This window comes from Petaurus breviceps, unplaced genomic scaffold, assembly GCF_028583685.1.
Source record: "Petaurus breviceps papuanus isolate PSGF00001 unplaced genomic scaffold, PetGlider_PUasm1.0 90760, whole genome shotgun sequence".
Taxonomy (NCBI): Eukaryota; Metazoa; Chordata; class Mammalia; order Diprotodontia; family Petauridae; genus Petaurus; species Petaurus breviceps.
In genome coordinates, this window is record NW_027187338.1 from 7,215,648 (window position 1) to 7,234,855 (window position 19,208).

The 19,208-nt window shown below is 41.5% G+C and overlaps 1 protein-coding gene across 11 annotated transcripts in view; it reads left to right on the forward strand.

Annotated features, from left to right (window-relative positions):
- MACF1 (microtubule actin crosslinking factor 1) overlaps nt 1-19,208 on the forward strand; it is a 410,697-nt gene that overhangs the window by 251,929 nt on the left and 139,560 nt on the right. For 6 of the 11 annotated variants that reach the window (XM_069068004.1, XM_069068009.1, XM_069068007.1 and 3 more), the window contains one exon: nt 12-147. In XM_069068004.1, coding sequence (XP_068924105.1) covers nt 12-147 — 136 coding nt within the window. Of the gene's footprint in view, nt 1-11; nt 148-3,060; nt 8,410-9,247; nt 9,398-11,935; nt 12,152-12,248; nt 12,399-15,899; nt 16,134-19,208 lie in introns of all 11 variants that reach the window. The other 5 variants (XM_069068000.1, XM_069068006.1, XM_069068005.1 and 2 more) reach the window with 1 other exon arrangement.

Genomic DNA, 19,208 nt, shown 5'->3' on the forward strand with positions numbered 1-19,208 from the left:
CTATCTTCTAGGTTGTCTGACCAGGAAAAAGAGCAAATTTCTGAGCAGCTAGAGGCACTGAAGACAACTTACCAGGAGCTGTGTGATGGCTCAGCCCATCAGCTTCAGCAGCTCCAGGGCCAGCTGGCACAAAAGACAGAGCAAAAGGTACTTGTGCTTTGCTACCCAGATACCAGGAGGTTACATCTACATGCAGCAGTCAAGAGACTTTGATGGTTTGAGCTCATATTCATCAGCCTTTCATCACTAGTTTACTGTTAATTTTTAACTTCACCTTAGCAATCTAATGTTTCTCTCACATTTTTTTGGAGGCAGGGTGTGGGGTTCAGTAATGTGTTGGTCAGTCAAGAGAACCAGACTAGGTTCAGGGAATTTCCCAGGGCCCATTTAGGTTCCTTCCTGTAGGTCATTTTGTAGTTGATTGTGATTACTGGCATCACTAATATCCAGGGCTGTGTTGTGTCTTAAGTCATGGTGAATTAGAGAACTCCCAGGTTCTTCTTTTGGAATATTTTCATTCGTAAAGATAGACCTGAGAACTCAACCCTCCTGTTGGAAGGACTGTCCCATCTGTGTGTTCTCTTAGTTTCTTCATGGGTTGGATGGGCAACCTGGTGCTTGAAACATCACTACTTGGATTGACTTCACTGACTAAGACACTGAACCTCCCCCCTGCCTTATCCATGCTCATCCCATCACATGGCATCTTCATCTGTCTCCATCACTGAAAGGGGTTGGAGCTCTTGTTGGTTGTCATAAGTCCTTCATGGGTATCGTTGTGTGTATGTAAGCTTACCATATTATATACATGTGTCTCTGGGATATTTATGTGCATTTGCCTGCTTGTTTCTTATGTTGTGAAGCAATGAACAACTTTGGATTTGGAATTTGGCCAAGATCTCTACTTACTCTATGATGAAATTTGGCCTGAGTAATCTTCCAAATGAATAGAGGGAAGGAATCGTTAGTCTTCCTAATCACTTTGATGTTCAGAGAGAGCCCACCTCAACTTGGATCTCCAGATGCCAAATTTTTATAGCAAGAATTAAGATTACGATGTCACTAGTACATTATCCAAAATAGAAGAATTATGGGCAAGATTTTCTTCTCTCTGTGAGGGACCCTTCCTGACAATGGCTTCGTTGCTTCACCATATAAAGGAGAATGTGAACAATTTTAACAGTTGCTTGCTGAGAACATCCGATTCTCATTTTGTAAGGTCATGAAATGGAAAAAACAAAAACTTCTCTCCTTCCCCCCAAAATACAAGCTGCTGAGCACCATTATATTGAGCATGATGTGTCTCCCTGTACTGTTTGTGTGTTTCATGTGAAGTATTGTTATGATTAACTGACATCCTTGCTTACAAGTTTCACTAACCCCCTGGAGTTTAAACACAAATGCACAAAGTGAAAAGAGGACGACCTGTTTGGGGTTCTGTTTTTTGCAAAAGCAAAACAGCCGCATGCTGGACGCTAACACCAAGCTTACACTGTGTGTGATACGGCTGAGCTGAGCTGAGCTGCTCCGTAAGGCTCTGTCTCTTAGCTGCTCAAGGCGTACGTACCCAACAGCTCTGGTAAGTAAAAGCCTTTTATGTTTTCTCTCTCTTCTTGCTGTGCTTGGTTAGGTGTGAAAGGGCAAGTTTGGTAGGGCCTTTTCCTAAGTTTGCTTCCAGCTCACGGCTGCTCCTGGTCTGTCCTCTCAGCACAAGTGTGCTAGAAAAGATAGTCATGTTGTCTTTCCTGAGCCCTTTCACAGAAGTTTTCTTCCCGAGGTTTGGTTATTGCTGAGACTTCATGAATTTTATTGGAAAAAGAGAGTCCAGAATAGAATCATTTTTTTTTTCTCGGTTATCACAAGGTCTGGCTCCAGATAATATTTTCACAAGCTTTCCCAAAAGAAATTTCATTTCATGAGGTACAGTGACCCTTTTGACCAAGGTCAGAAGCTAGTGCTCCTGTTCCATCTTCTTGAATGGTTAGCTCTCTACAGGTTTTCTTCTTTTTTTCTGATTTTACCATTGAATGGCTAAGAGGAGAAGCCCATTGATGGCTTCCATGACACATGTTCCCAATCTGTGTCTTAGGTATGTTCATGTAGCTTCCAATTCCTGAAGCTAATTTAGATCAGAGCAGTTCAGGGGAAAGCTGTTCTGGGTAAATAAGAGCATAGATGTCCCTCAGTGCCAAACAGCTAACTGTATTGGTGTTAGAAAGAGGCAGGACTCTATTGGGACCATCCTGCTTCATTGCTGCAGGACTGCCAAAACTTGTTTGTCCCTCTCCCATGAACCAGTTTTTGTATACTTGGCATAGTAGAGCTGCTGGCTGCTGTGAGCCTTATTCATAGAAGGCAGAAACTAGACAGAAAGAAAGTGGGAAGTTGTTACATGATAACATATTCTATCGTATCCTGTGGTTGCAAGGTATTTTATATGCTTCTTATTTAATCCTCCCCACAGTCCTGTGAGAGAGGTAGGATAAGTATTATTAACCCCATTCTACAGATACTGCAACTGAGGCCCAGAAGTTTAAAAGACTTTTCTGTGGTCACACAGATACTAAGTAGCAGAGCTAAGATGTAACCCTAAAAGATCTTCTGACTCCTAGGCTAATGATTTTTTTCAAAAACATTATGCCTCCTGTCAAGGTTTGAATTATTTTCTTTTAGAAACTGTTAATGAGAAAGCAAGAAAACTCTGTGTGTGTTTGTAGATGGTCTCTGGTGATCTGACCATAGACATATTAACTCTTGGCACCCTTTTTGCTTTCCACTGTGTAGCACTGTAAAGTGAGCTCTTCAATCTGTCTTCAGATCTGTCTTTATTCAGCCCTACCCCAGTCTCCTGGCTGAGTTTACAGCCTGGTTGAGCACCATGCAGATTAGGAAATATTTCTGTTTTGACAATAAGCTCTCAAGCTCCTATATGTGGCATTTACTCTAAGCTGGGTTGAGATGCCTCTGACTTTTATGCATTAAAGTATTTTAAATGTCTCTCTTCTGTAGTCATGCCTCTTCTTTAGTTTTATTCTTATTTTCCTTTTTATTATTTTTTAGGGAAGCAGAACAGTGGCTGGGGTGATTGACCTGGGCACAGTGGAAATATTTCCTATCTTCAAGGCCATGCAGAAGGGCCTCATTGATCAAGACACAGGCTTGGTACTCCTGGAAGCCCAGGTTATCATATCTGGACTAGATGTCCCTGAGACCAATGAAAAACTCTCTTTGAAGGAAGGCTTGTCCAGAAACCTCATTGATCAACAGACTTTCCAACTGCTTCAGGAATTAGAGGATGCCCAATCCTCAATAAACACGCTTTCTGAAGGTAATGGTTATCTTCCTGTTGTTGAAGCAATGGAAAAGGGAAAAATCAGTGAGAGAGTTGGAATGAAGATCTTAGAAGTTCACCTGGCTACTGGAAGCTTTCCTTTCTCTCCCACTGAAAAGCAAATTAGCCTGAAAGAAGCTTCTTACCAAGGACTCACTACAGCACAGCTCCATTCAAAAATAGAGACTCAACTAAGATCTTGTAAGAATTTGATTGACCCCAATACAGCTGAGAAAATCAGTCTACTGGATCTAATGCAGAGATGTATTGTTCACCAGGATTCAGGGCTAAGACTGCTACCCATCAAACAACTGGCAGGGGGGATGGTGAGCTTGAAATCAGGCAGGAAGGTTAGCATTTTTCGTGCTGTCCAGGAGGGACTGATTGATCGACAGGTTACTGTCCGGTTGTTGGAAGCTCAGCTTTTTGCAGGTGGCATCGTAGACCCCAGAACAGGCCATCGCCTAACAGTTGATGAAGCTGTAAGACATAATTTGATTGATCAGGATATGGCCTGTGCCATCCTCATCAGACAGCTTCAGACAGGGGGCATCATAGATACTGTCACAGGGTATAGGCTGACAGTAGATGAAGCAGTAAGGAAAGATTTAATAGCCTCTAAGATGGCCCTTGTAATTCTCCAGTCCCTTTGGTCTTTTATGGGGTTGCTATGGCCTGAATCTGGAGAGATCCTCTCAATTGCTGATGCCCTGGAACAAGGTATCCTGTCTACTGAGCTCGCTCATAAAATCCTTAGCAACAGGCAGCATATCAAGGCTCTTTTTCAACCAGCAACCACAGAAGTTTGGTCCTGGAAAGAAGCAGTTGATAAAGGCATCTTGGACAAAGATATTGCCAAGAACTTAAAATCTACTTGCATACCTGATGTGATGCCTAGTATGCAGTTGGCAGGCTCTTTAGAAAGAAGTGCACTGGGTATTAGTACTGTGGCAGCAGCCCCATCATACGATGAAGACCAAAGTGCACATGTACCAAGAAATGACCATGAAAAGCTCCTGTTTTATCTAATGACTCACAGCTATATTGATGTGCACAGTGGACACAGACTGCTTCTGTTAGATGAGGGACTGGTGGAAATCCTAACACCAGTGAGGAGAGAAACATCTCATGCTAATCCACTAGAAGCTTGTGAAGTTAGCCAGCCAAGTCCAGAGACTCCCAGAGAAATGAGAGACTTTGCCAGTGTAAGACATCCTGAAATTGACACAGGGGATGGTTTAACTATAAGACATGAAGGATTACAGTTTGTCCTGAAAGAGGAATCTCCAAAAGAACAACCAACAGATGGTCACACAGAGAAGAAAAAGATGATTTTGGAAGTAAGCCCTTCTACTTCAGAGGAGTCTGGAAAATATTCATTCCCAGAGGATCAAGAAATGGGAATTCCAAATCCTGGTGGTCTTAAGAACATACTTAACCCTGGATCAGAACAGCAAAGTCAAAATTCTATAGTCAAGAAAGAAGAGGCAAAAGAATTGTATTCTAGTGAAGAAATTGTGGGCATTCAAATTTTAGTTGACAAAGACCCCTTATCTGCAGAACTAAAAAGGAAAAGTCAGAGAACTCTACCTGAGACTGTTTCTCCTTTACAGCAAGAACAAGGGATCATACCCATGACTGAAAAAGAAGCACATGTTCCTGGTAGAATTGGAAGAGACCTTGTAAAACCTCAAAGTGAGCAATCAGAATCCCAGGAAGAGAGAACTTTGCATCCAGAGTCAGATATGAAGCCCTCAGATATTAAGGCTCTTCATTTACTGGGAAAAGAAAGATCAATGAGAGAATTAGTAAAAGGAGAGAAAAGTAATGACCAAAAACAGAATCTAGAAAGAGGAAAGATGGCAAATGAAAGTCTGATGAAAATGGTAAAAAGAGATATGGAAAGTATGTCAGTTGATGGTATTATGTCACCTTTACTGGACCATCCTTTAGAGCCAAGTGAAGATGCTACCTTAAAAATGTTATCAGCACAGTTAGAAGATGGGGGCATCCTTTATGATGAGACTGGCCAGAAGTTCCTACTAAACGAGGCAGTAGCCCGTGGCATAGTACCTAGCCACACTGCGGTAAAACTTATGGAAAAGCTGAAAATGTTCCGGGGTTTCTTTGACTCTCAGACATGTGAATCTCTGACAACAGAGGAAGTCATTGATGAAGGCTTAATGAATGAGAATCTTCTACAGAAGGTTTTCATGTCAGACAAAACCATAAGTGGTGTTTTAGATCCCTATACTAACACTGTCTGCTCTGTGAGAGATGCTGTCAGGGTTGGATTGTTGGATAAACAAACAGCCACAAGGATTTTAGAAGGACAAGTGGTGACTGGGGGAATTGTTGATCTGAAGAGAGATAAAAAAGTCTCAGTAACTTTGGCTTCAAACCTTGGCTTGGTGGACAGTGCTGATCAGAGAGAACTTATATGCCTGGAGAAAGCTACCAGAGGTAAAGAGTCTGAGAAGATAGCCAAGCAGAAGCTGATTAATTTACAGGTTGAAACAAATGGAATTATAGATCCTGACACCAAAATTCCTTTAACAATTGTCCAGTCCGTTAACAAGGGTCTTTTAGAGAGAGAGCAAGCCATTCAGTTGTTAACTAAACAGGTGGTAGATGGAGGAATCATTCACCACGATTCTGGGATGAGGCTCTCTGTTGATAATGCCATTGAACATGGTTTAATTGATGGAGATTTGTCCAAAGAACTCAAACAAGTTGAGAACATATGCCTTCATCAGTTTATTCATCCCCAAACAAAGGCATTTATTTCCCTCCCTGAGGCCATAGCAATTGGTCTTGTTACCAGAGACTTTGCAAATCACGTCCAAGAAATTCAAGCACTAAGTGGAAACTTTGTAGATCCCATTTCTGGCCAAAGACTCAGTTTGTCAGAAGCTGTAAGAACAGGACTTTCAATAAATGAAGCCACGTTGTCTTCAGTAATGAGCCAGGGGATTGTAGACCCTGAGAATTGCAAAATTGTACCCTATTCAGAACTTATTAAAAAATGTAAGATTGATGTTGAATCTGGGCAGAGATATCTAGAGATAATTCCCTTCTCAGATGTCAGAGTTGGAGTAACTGGCAAACAGCTCACTCTGTCTGAAGCAGCCCAACTTGGAAAAGTAGACCTTGTGCCTGTGTTGAGACTATTGGAAACCCAAGCAGAGGCTGGTGGAATTTTAGACATTGCTACAGGCAAAAGACTGTCATTAAAATCAGCTTTGGAACAAAAATTGGTGGATGAAAAAATGGTTCGAGTAATTGCAACTCATCAGGTGTTGAATGGAGGAATTATTGATGTATCTAGTGGCCAAAGAGTAACTTTAATAGAAGCTGCTGAAAGAGGATTAATCCATCCTGAATTGTTAGCTTCTATTCAGACAGATATTCAGAGAATAAATGACAGCTCACGGATTGAAATTCAAAGAGGAACTGAATCATGTGAGCTAAAGAATGAATTTCCAAGAAGGGAAATATTGGCTGTTTATAATGAGGCATTTAAAGTGAATTTTTATGAAAGCCAAGAGGAAACAGAGAAAATGTTTAGGGCTACAGAAGAAAAAACTAAAGTCAGGGTTTTTGAAGGTGTTCAGGGAAAAGAGAGTTTAGGAAGGGCTGTAGAAGATCTGAAAGTGAGGGAGCTTTCATCAGAAGACTACAAGTCAGTGGATGAGAGTGATAGGACAACCTCTCAAGATGCTATAGGTTCCACCAAAATCACACTTTCTCCAAATTTTGAGGGCAGTTTCTTAGATCAAATTGTTATGAAGCAGCCTAACCCAGAAGGTTATAGTTCTAGTATAAAACAAATAAAAATTAAAAGTCCTGATATTCCTGAAAAGATGAGAGACACAGAAAAGGAGAAAAAAAAATCAGGTCAAGAAGTCATTGTTCAAGTAGAAATAACCCAACATATGAAGGAAAGGCCAGCTCTAGGGGACAAGATATCACTGACTTCAGAGACACAAGAACCAAAGTGTGGAACTTTGGGTAAGTTGCTGACTGACCTTACTATGGGGAAACCAATCACTACTGATATGGAAAGGGTAAAGAAAAAGGAACTGAATGCAAAAGAAAGTGGCCATGCCTACAGACTAGTACCTGTCCCAGAAGCAAAGTTTTCTCAAGAGATGATTGCCAAAGATGAACGAGACTCCCGGGAAAACCTACAAGCTAAAGAGGGAACCGTGCAGGAAAGAGAGAAAAAATCATATGTCAATCAGAAATTTTCTTTAACTGATAAATCAAAGGACGTAGCTCCCCAAGTAATGTCCATAGGAACAATTAAAGAAGGCACCCAGGATGTAGACGTTTCCCTAACTTTCAGGCCAGCAAAGTCACTCCAGAATCCCTCTATCTCTTTTGTAGATAAAGAAAATGTGAACATCTCCTCATCTGATGCTCCCAAAGAAAAGTCACACCAAGAGATAACTTGTGACTCACTAATACCATTTAAAATTGAGGAAGTTACAGCCTCAGGAGCAAGCATACAGGAAACTCAGGATTTGGGATTCCCAGAAAAAAGTATTCTTTTACAGGAGGACAGCAGAAACAATGAAGAACTTGGCAGAATTTTCAAATCTGAACCAATAAGAGGTCAGGAAATAATTGAAGAGAAAATTTTACATCTGACTTCCTCCATAGTGGCCAATCCAAAAACAGTGTTACTTGAAGAAATAGTTGAAGAGGGCACCAAAGTTAACTGGGGATCTTCTGTAACCGTCAAGCTTAAAGAAAAGTCATTCCAAGAAGGGACTGAACCTCCCCAATCTTTAGTGCACTTTATACCAGAGAAGCCACTCCAAGATACGGCAAGAGAAATCATCAGGGAACCTCAGATGGGCACTGGTACTCCTAGATCTAAGTCTAGGTCTAGTGCAAAGAATAATGGAGAAAGATCAGTACCCCTGGCATCGGCCCAAGCAGAGAAGCTAGATGAGAAAACAGGGCAGGAAAAGGTGATTCTGAGCTCCAGCAGTGAGCAGTCTCTCTCTGTAACTTCACCTGAAGGAAAGAGGAATGAAGACACAGGCCAAGAGCCCTTCAAAGCAGCCAAAGTAAGTTTGACTTTGGGGTGTGTATTTTTTTGTTTTGGTTATGATTGGATTACTAGCCAGGTTTAATCCAGCAAAACTGGATGTTAATCAATATGTATGTGCATAAAATAATATAGATATAGACATATAGGGCCATTACTTATGGCTCTCTGTGTTCACCAAATGCTTTACACACTTTATCTTCTGTAATGTTTGTAACCGTCATTAGTCTATGAAGTAGTTGTAATCCATATATTATGTGCATTTTATAGAAAAATAAACCATGCTTCAAGAAGTTTAAGTAATACATATAAATTATACATAGAAAGTTAGGATTGTAGAGGTCTAGTCCAGTCACTTCATCTTAGAGCTGAAGAAACAGAGGCCCAGAGAGAGATGATATCACTTATCCAAGGTTATAAGACTAGTAAATATAGTAAATAAAATATAGACTAGTAAATAGTTAAACTTATATTTGAACCAGATCTTCTGACTGTTAGGTCAATATTCCTTTAAGTGTGCCATATTGTCCTCTTTTCTTGTGACATGGCTAGTAGTTGGTAGAACAGAGATTCATACTTGGTTTTTCTGATCTAGAGACTTTTCCATTATACCACATCACATTTCCTCTTAATAGGGCCCATCTCCTATACAGGAAATTGTTTTAGGGAATTAAGGCAGCAGTTTAGCTTGCCCTTCTGCAAAACATTGCAGAATCTCCAAGATAGGAGTTTTCCATTGAAGAGAATGTTTTGTCTTAGTGTCTTAAAAATGAAAACCTTTCTATTATTCAGAAGGGGAAAACTGAACCAGAAGAAACTTGTCTGAAGTCTAAGTAGTTTTTCTTTTTATTTCACAGACGGTATATAGCCGCCGACTCTGTTTGGAACATGATGAACAGCTGGTTTCTTATCTCTCTCTCCTCCGGAATATTGAGATGAGAACCAAGCAGATCTGTCCAGCAGAACTGAGCCTAGCAGAATTGCAGAACCAATTGCACCAGGCAAAGGTAAGTTCACAGAACTTCTCACCTGGTTCTAGGGTTCCCACTGGGTTTGTCCCTAGAGTTCAAGCCCAGAATAACACAAATGGGAAGATACAGTTGATTTATAAGATTTGGGTTGAGTCTTACTTCTAAATTTATATGTTTGAATGGGGTTTCTGGGTAGCTTCTGTAGCTTGGAGTCTCTAAAGTAGGGCTGACTGAATTGCATAGTATTTGACTACTGGTAGTGTTAGGGTTCCTGTTCGGCCATTGCAGCTTTGGGTTGTTTTGACCAGTGGACATGTAGGTTTGAAAATATTTGGTTCAAGGGAAGCCCAGGTGGCTCAGTGAGTAAGAGCACCGGCTCCAGAGTCGGGATGACCTGGGGATCAAATCTGGGCTCAGATACTCGGCACCACACCCAGAAATAACTGGCCGTGTAACCTTGAGCAAGTTACTTAACCCCGATTGCTTAAAAAAAAAAAAAAGAAAATATTTGGTTCTTCTATCCACCTAACTACTCCTCAGTCTCTTCACAAGATCTTACCCACATCCTATTCTCCATTTGTGTCTGGCCTTCAGCACTTTCTGCCTGGGCCCTCTTCTTTTCTCTTTATACTTGTAGTGATGACATCAGTTCCCATCAATTCAATTGTGATCTGTCTATACACATGACTTTCACATCTCCACTATAGATCCTAATCTTTCTCTTGAACTTGAGTCCTGCATCACCAGCTGCCTAGTAGACATTTCTAACTATATATCCCATAGGTGTCTCATCTAGCATCTACAGAATAAAGCTCATTGTTTTTTTCCCAAACCTTCTCTTCCTACTTTTCCTGCTTCTATTGAGAGTACCACTACCTTTCTGCTCTCCACTAACATTTACTAACAGGCTCTCATCACCACTTGCCTAAGTGGTTGGAATAGCTTACTGATTGCTATCCTTGCTTCCAGTTTCTCCCCTCAAATATATATTTGACACAAGTTTCAAATTGATATTCCTAAAGTATAGATCTGATCATGTCATTCCTTTGCTCAGGAAGTTCAAGTGGTTCCTTATTACCTTAAGGGTCAGATACGAACTCATATTTTGCTTTTAAAACCCCTCATGATCTGATTAGGGGGCACAGTGGATAGAGCTCTGGGCCTTGAGTCAGGAATACCTGAATTCAGATCTGACCACTGACACTTAGTAGCTGTGTGACCCTGGGCAAGTCACTTAACCTCAGTTTGCCTCAGTTCCTTCATATGTAAAATGAGGATAATAATAACACTGATCTCCCAGGATTCTTGTGAGAATCAAATGACAATGGTTATAAAATGCACTTAGCACAGTGCTTGGCATAGAGTAAGTGCTATATAAATATTAGCTAATATCATCATCATTTTCATCATCACCTTTCCAGGCTTACTATATATTACTTAGCTTCATGTACTCTCCATTCCAGATAAACTGTCCTACTAGTTCTTCCCTATATATAACATTCCATCTTTCTTCTTGCCTTCCATGCTCCACTGCAATAAAGATGCTATCAGGGTGGGAAAGACACAAAGTGGGGCAATGAAAAACTTAAATAATTCCGAGGATGGGATATTGTGAAATGACAAGGAAAGACTCCAAAGTCTCAGTTGTCAGTGGCCTCAGGGAGTGTCTGGTCCAGTCTATCCCAGAACAGGAATTCCATTGTAGCATCCTTCACAAGGGCTCTCATCCCATCCTCCATTAGGTAATATGATGATGCTGTTAACTGACATTTATAAAACACTTTAAGATTGTAATACTTTTTATATGCATTCTTATCTGATCCTTCCAACAATTCTGTGAAGTAAGTGATATAGGTATTATCTCATCCCTTTTACAGAGGAGGAAACTGAGACTGAGAGAATTTGCTTGAGTTACTTGCCCAAGAGTCAGCACAGCAGAAAAGCATTTAGATAATATTAATGAAATGCTTAACACAGTGGCTGGCACATTGTAGGTCCTTAATAAATGTTTATTCCATTCCCCCTACTTGAGGTAAGATCTCAACCTAGGTCTTCCAGATTCCACATCTAGGACTCTATCCATTTTATCATGCCACACTATCCACTACATCTCCATTGAAGTATTACCTTATAAGGACAACCTGTTTCATTTTGGGGTAGCTTTGACAAAGGAATACAATAAGTCAAAACGTTTCTGCAAGCTTAGAAATTTGAACAATTTCAAATGTAACTGAGAAAATGTATATCATTAACTATAAAATTATGGAGAGCAGTGTGGAAGAAGGTTGGATGGAGAGTGGAAGAAGTTAAATAGCCCCACTAGTCCATTAAGCTCACCCATCTCATCCAAGCCAGAGACTACAATTGTCATTTTTCCTCTTCTAACCCCCCATGTAGTTTAAAAAATATTTTTTGTTGTCATTGGCACCTTTTCTTCTTTCAGCCTTCAAGCTAATCTTGTGCTTTTCCTTCCTGAAACTATTCTTCTTATTAGTCTTTGTGGTTCCTTCACGTTCTTTCTTTGTGTTCACCTCTTGGGGCCATAGGAAGTTAATTTTCCTTTCTTCCTTACAGGTTCTAGACAGTGAGCTAAGGGATCTATCCATCCTGGTGAATCAAGAGCTGGAGTGTGTTAATCAGATTGTGGCCAACCAGCCCCAGGAAGTCCCTGCTCAGTTGCTGAAAGCCCTGGAGAAGGATGCCAAAAATCTTCAAAAGTCTTTCAGATCTGTGAGTGACACGTGGACTTCCAGATTGCTCAGCCTCCAGAACAGTGTGGATGTGGAAAAGGTAGAATTATTCTTCACAGCCAAATGGTAGGGCCAAAAAGTTTGGGCAAGGTTTAGGGATCATAATTATAATTCTCTGATCCTGTGTTTTTCTGTAGGCTAAAATCTTGAACCAACATGAAGTGCTACAAGATAAACTTCAAGAATTAGGGACCTGGATTAATGAAACCAGTCACACTCTGTACAACAAGGAGAATGTCAATGAATCAGATGCTATTGACTTGAATAACCATCTTCAGGAATATGAGGTATTGCTGGATTTTCAGTCACTCATCATGCATTTAATTTTCCCGTGGAGTTTTTCTCTTTTTCTATTTCTGTTAAGAACTACTGTTCAGAACAGTATAGTGTGGGGGAAGTAGTATAAGAAACAAGTGCCTTACCCAGGACTCCACATGGCCAATAGTGAATCTGAAAGGACTTACTTAATGTTCTTAGAACAAGTGACTAACAAGTAGGCACTCCCTTGCAGTGTAAAAACATAATTTTTTATTTTTTTGTCCAGAATGCAAATCCCTCCTCTAATTCCCCATTGGTTAAGTACTGCAGCCTATCCAGAACGTCTAATCCACCCCACCGTGAGTCTCTGCCCCTGTTTACATTTCCCATTCCCCATTCCCCATATTTCAGCGCTCCCTCATCCTTGTTTTCCTTATACTTTATTTGGTAAAAGAATGACAAGCCATAAATATTTTTTAGTACAATTCCAACTCAGGATGTCTGCATCAGTCGGATTTATGATCTCCATATGTGTTTAACTATAGGATGAGAAAGGAATTTTCTCAATTGATAAGACAGTTGACAAAGTGTCCATTGAAAATACAATCCAGGATATTTGTGTTTCCTTTACCATTAACATAAAAGTCCCATTATTCAAAGATAGTATCTTGGGTTAAAGTGGCCTTGTAGTTGTTGACACAGGAAGAGGCATTCTCTGGGTTTACTCAGAGAAGAAAGAAGGGCATGTCTGCTCTCCAGTATGAAGTGAGAGACTTTCTGACACATATGACTCCTTAGGCTTCACAAATCATGTATCACAAGATTTCTGTGGAAACAAAAGTTTAATCATTCCTTACAGGAGAAAGGATATATGAGACATGTAGTCAAGAGACCCGGGTTCTAGCCTGACCACCATCTATTGGCTATGTAACTTTAGACAAATCACTTCATCTTTCTGAGCCTCAATATTCTCATCTCTAAAATGGAAATAATAATACTTACACTGTCTTTTGAACAGCACTTAACACAGTGCCTGGCACATGGTACCTGTTCAGTGAATACTTGTTTATTGATAACTGGAGTGTTGTGAGTCTCAGTGAGAATAATATATAGAAACCACTTTTTAAACCTAAAAGCACTATGTTAGGACCTCAAAAAGGCAGTTATTAAGCAGTTAATATATGCTAGACAGTGTGCTAAACACTGAGAATACAAATATATGCAGTAAGACAGTGCCTTCCCTCAAGGAACCCACATTCTGATAGGGAAAGCTGGAAAAGGAGGTGAGGTGGGATACAAAGTCTTAATGATGCCTGACAAGTGGCTTGGAGGCCTGGTTCCAGGCAAGATAAGGTTAAAGCTCACAGGTTGTGTTTGTTTGAAGAGGACCATGACATCAGGGAAATGAAGGCATGACTTGCAGTTGACACCTCTAATAGAAAATCTGATAGCCTGGGCAGTCACCTACTATATGTAAGCAAAAAAGCCCCTTTTTTGTTAACACAGTGGTGGTATGGAAATGTGAGCTATTGTTATTAAAATAAAATAGTGGATTTAGAACCCTCAATGGGACTTTTCATTTCCCATATAATGTCTAGTCTGTTTAATTTTTCTATTTAAATATAATTAGGCATGTGGAACTTCGCAGGTACTATTTCTTTGGGATTTCCCATGGATGGGAAATATACATCAGATTGGACATTACCACCATAGCTGAGTATCTGAATCAAACTGCTGCCTTGGTTTTGGTTCATTGATAAACCTGATGCAAAAGTATTAGCTCTGATTCCAGAGCACTGCATTTCTCTTAGTCTTCACTATACTTCTGGTGGCGTTGCAGAGATGAGCCCTGGGCCTGATCTCCTTAAAGGGGTTCAGGCAAATATATGTGGAGTCACTGACTTGGGAAGTGGCAGCTGTCATTTTTGGCCCTTCTTCCCTGCATTCAGGCAGTGAGGCGTATGTCACATGGGAATTCTGTGTATGATCCCTCAGTGCAGAGAATAGTAGCAACATCAATGCCTGTGCGGTGGGGTGGAAGGTCCCCTGAACTGGGAGTCCAGAGACCTGCATTCTGATCCTGAATCTGCCACTCACTTGTTTATAGCCTTGATCAAGTCACTCCTTCTCTGGTTCTCTGGATAAGTGAGGTGCTCCAATGAGACATCCTTGAAGGCCCCCTGTCCAGCTAGCATTTCTAGAAACCTAGTGAGCTCTCATTTATCTGCAAGGCTTCGTCAGTCTCTGACTGATAACCCCACATCAACTGCAATTTCAAAACATAATTATGTAGGAAATAATAATGATGATAGCTGAAGTTTCTGTAGTATTTTAAAGTTTTCAAAGCCCTTTACATACATTATCTCACTTGATTCTCAAAACAATACTATGAGCTAGTTCCATTATCTTGCCTCATATTATAGATGAGAAAACTGAAGATGAGATTGAGTGATTTCTCTGGTGTCATGCAACTAGTAAATGTCTCAGTTGAGATTTGAATCCAGGTATTCCTGACTCCAAGTCTAGCAAATTATCCCCTTCCAAATTTACTGGAATTCAGACTGCCTTCAATAAATTCACTACAAGGAAATAACATTCTTAATTTCAAGTATAAATGCATTCTGAGCTAATGGTCAGCTGGGTGTCATGGAGGCTAGAGCACTGACCTTGGAGTCTGGAAAACTTGAGGTCAAATTCTGCTTCAGACACTAGCTGTGTGACACTGAATAGATTATTTCACTTCTCTCAGATTCAGTTTCCTCATTTGCAAAATGGACATAAATAACGACACCTCCCTCACAGGGTTGTTGTGAGGCTCAAGTGAGATAGCGTACGTAAAGTGTTCATAACCTTAAAGTGCTGTATGGATGGATGTCAGTCATTATCCATGCTTCAGCTTCACATGCCACCCAACTGTCCACCCAGGCAAGCTTGCTGTCTGCCTATCACTGCCAGAGTATGACCTTTCAGCCACCCTAGAAAAAATTTCTTTCCCTCATCTCATCTTTCCTATGTGGGTTGCCTTCCCATTAGAATACAATTCTCTGAGGGCAGAGACTAGCTCTTTTTTTTTTTTCTGAATCTTTGACCTCCAGCCCTTGGCACAGTGCCTAGCATACAGTAAGTACTTACTAAATGTTTTTTCATTCACTGATTCATGAAATTGAGTTTTAAAAATAAAGAATCAGTGAAAGGGGTGGTGCATGCCAAAACCAAACAGAAGTGATCTGTTAGGGGTCTTGACTGTTTTGGATTTAGGTGCTCAATGAGCACTAAGCTCATCGAATATGTTTGGGAATTCAAGTCCACTAGAGGCAACTTAATGTTCCCTATACAGAACCTGTAGGAGATAAGACTGAGAGGCTCTCAGGGATTGTTTTGTCTTGCCATGCTCAGCAGAGAAAGAAGCCTCTCTAGTCAGCCCTTTAACTGGGGCCTCTCTGTACTGAGATGGGAGGTGCACAGCTGCTCATGTGAGGCAATGAAGAGGAGGTTCATTTCCCATTCATCTTTCTCTTGTACTCTTTCAGGCCTTGAAACAGCCCTTCTCTGAGAGGAGATCTCAGCTGGATATTCTTGCTTTGGACATTCAGTATTTCATCTCAGAACATGCTCAGGACTTGGCCCCTCCCCAGAGCCGGAAGCTGCTGAGACTTCTGAATGAGCTGCAGAAGGCCTTCCATGAGCTGTCGGTGCATGCTACAGCCCAAAAGGATGTGATCCAGGGCCATCTTCAGCGAGTGATGCAGGCTGCCCAGGTCCAGGTCAGGCCTTTGGAGAGACTCTGTCTTCCTAGGCTTCCTGGTTGCTACTCCCAGCCTGCTCTTGAGAACTTGGCCACCTCCATCCTTTCAAAGGGTGATTAGGAAGATTCCACCAGATATGACTAGACATATTCTAGTGCCTCTCTTTGATAGAAAAATAATAGGGCAGGGGCGGCCAGGTAGCACAGCTAGTAAGAGCACAGGCTCCAGTGTTGAGAAGACCTGGAGATCGAATCCCGGGCTCAGACACTTAGCACCCACCCAGAAACACCTGGCCATGTAACCTTGAGCAAGTTACTTAACCCCAGTTGCTTAGGGGCGGCCAGGGGCGGCCAGGTGGCTCAGCGAGTAAGAGCACCGGCTCCAGTGTTGGGATGACCTGGATCAAATCTGGGCTCAGATACTCAGCACCACACCCAGAAATAATAACTGGCTGTGTAACCTTGAGCAAGTTACTTAACCCCGATTGCTTTAAAAAAAGAAAAAAAAGAAAAATAATAGGGCAGCTAGATGGTATAGTGGATAGAGCACTGAACCCAGAGTCAGGAAGTTTGGCTTCTAATTTCTGCCCAGAAACTTGCTGGCTGTGTGAAGGCAGGCAAGTCACTTAGTCTTTCTGCATCTCAATTTCTTCATCTGTCAAACAGGAATAACAACCCCTACCTCCCCTGGGATGATGTTTGTAGAGCAGCTCACAAACCTGAAAGTGCTCTAAAAATGCAGGCTATCATATTTAGAGTTCTCAAGGTGCTATGATAAAGTCATAGCAGTCTTATAAGGATGACAGGTGACAGGAATGATAGTGTCAGCACTGTCATTTAAAAATTCTTTTTATGGTTTACAAAGGGCCCTATTCACAGCAGCACTGCCTTTGGGGTGTGCAGGGATTATTGTCCTCATTTCACTGCTGGATAACTGAAGCTCAGTTTCTGGGAAGTGATGTGCTGACAGCCATATACCTTGCAAGTAGCAGAACTGGGATTCCAGCTCGAGCATCCCAGCTCTACAAAGTAGTTGGCATTCATATTGTACTTTCAGGTTTACCATTTGCAAGGCATCCATTAAATCATGTGATCTTTACAACAGCCCTGGGAAGTGGTAAAACAGAAAGGATGACCAGCACTTTACAAACGAGGAAGCTGCAAGTCACAGCTCATCTTGTGTCTTCCAGGCTTACAAGCATTTATTAAATACTTACTATGTACCCAGGCACTTCACTCGGCCCTGGGCTGACAAATACAAACAGAAAAACAGTCTGTACCCTTGAGGAGCTCATATTATAAAAGGGAACTAATAGGGGCAGGAAGGAATGGGCACACAAAGATAACCCAGCATGAAGGACATGAAAGAGGGAGGCAGGTGGGCAGAGGGCAGTGTGGGGAGGCTAGGACTAGAATCCAGGGCTCCTGACTCAAGTACACAACTCTATCTCCGTACCATTCTGCCTCCCAAGTCCAGCACTTGTCCCTGTGGCACCTGCCTTTCCACCACAATACCTTAGAACAAGCAGAAAACCTCCAGACAGCTTCACTTTTTATTACTCCCACCACATTATTATCAACTCCATTGTTTTTTTGTTTGTTTGTTTGTTTTTGTTTTTTAAAAGCAATTGGGGTTAAGTAACTTGCTCAAGGTTACACAGCCAGTTATTTCTGGGTGTGGTGCTAAGTATCAGAGCCCAGATTCTATCCCAGGTCATCCCGACTCTAAGGCCAGCACTCTTACTCACTGAGCCACCTGGCCACCCCATATTAATGCCATTGTTATTAATATAACAAGCTCAGAGTGATGGGAATGATTTTTTTCTTACCTCACATATATTACTTCACTATTGATAAGATAAGTATCAGGGTGGTCTTGTGTTAGAAAGAGCCTTAGACTGAAATGAACACACCCAGGTTCAAGCCCTGCCTTGGATCCTGGCTACATACATACCCCTGGCTGATCCCTTACCCTCTCTGAGCCTCAGTCTCATTACCTCACTCACAGTGTTGTTTCAAGATCAAATTAGATGAAAAGCATTTTTCAAGCATTAAAATGCTACATAAATGTTAGTTATTATTATTAAACAAGTAGGTCACTTGGAAGTTATTTCAGTTTTCTGGGTCTCAGTGTCCAGTCTGTAAACTGGGGCCCAAACCATTTGTATTCCCCAGATAATTGTTGTGGGGAAAGCAAAAGGCCACTAGAAAAGACCAAGGACACTTTTGTCCTTGTTTTCCTTCAACTGGGCCTTTGAATCAGCTGCATTTGAAGGTGCAGTTGAGCGCTGATCAAAGAAAAGCCTACAACAAGGTGGTGGGGGTGTGATCATCTAGCCTTCCAAATCTGGAGATTCGCACAGGACCTGACTTAGTGCTGTGTACGCTAAGTCCAGTGCTCCTAGCACCCATGAGTAATTAGTGGAGTCCAGGTAACCATGGCAGTGAGATACAAGGTCCCCAAGGACAGGGCCCCAGCCTGAGGACATCACTGAATATAGCTGCATGTGGATATTTTCAACAAGCGCACAGTTAATCCCACAATCCATGTTAATGTTGAACCCCTCAAGAAGTGCTGTGCCCTCCTCTGTATCTACCTGTGTGTGTGCTAACCTGTTTGCTTTGCTTTTTTCAGATTCAGTCTGCACCCATCCTAACCCATGAAGATCCCTCTTTGCAGCTGAAGAGCTCTTAGGAGCTCTCTTCCAGAATCCTTATTTTGTTTGTTTTAAAAGGAGGGAGAGAGAGGGAGCCAAGCTGGGCACCTCTTTGTGAGTGTAGGTGCCAGAGCACCATCATGAGGTAGACACTGGTGAGAAGAGAATGCTCAGTTCAGGATTGTTTTTTAATGGAAAAAAAAGATGGTCAGAGACACACATCATGCTCAATCCCTCCTCTGTCTGGTGCTTTTTTATCATGCAGCAAAGGTGGGGCCTGGAGGTGGAACTAGTCATAGAAGCAAGCTCCTCTGGTTAGGGACCTTTCTCCAAGCCTCTCATGTCTGTGTGATTCACTGGGGGTAACTGGGCAGGTGGTCACAGGGTAAAAATCACTGCTAGAAATTTCCTTCTTTCCTTAGCACAGGTCTCATAAC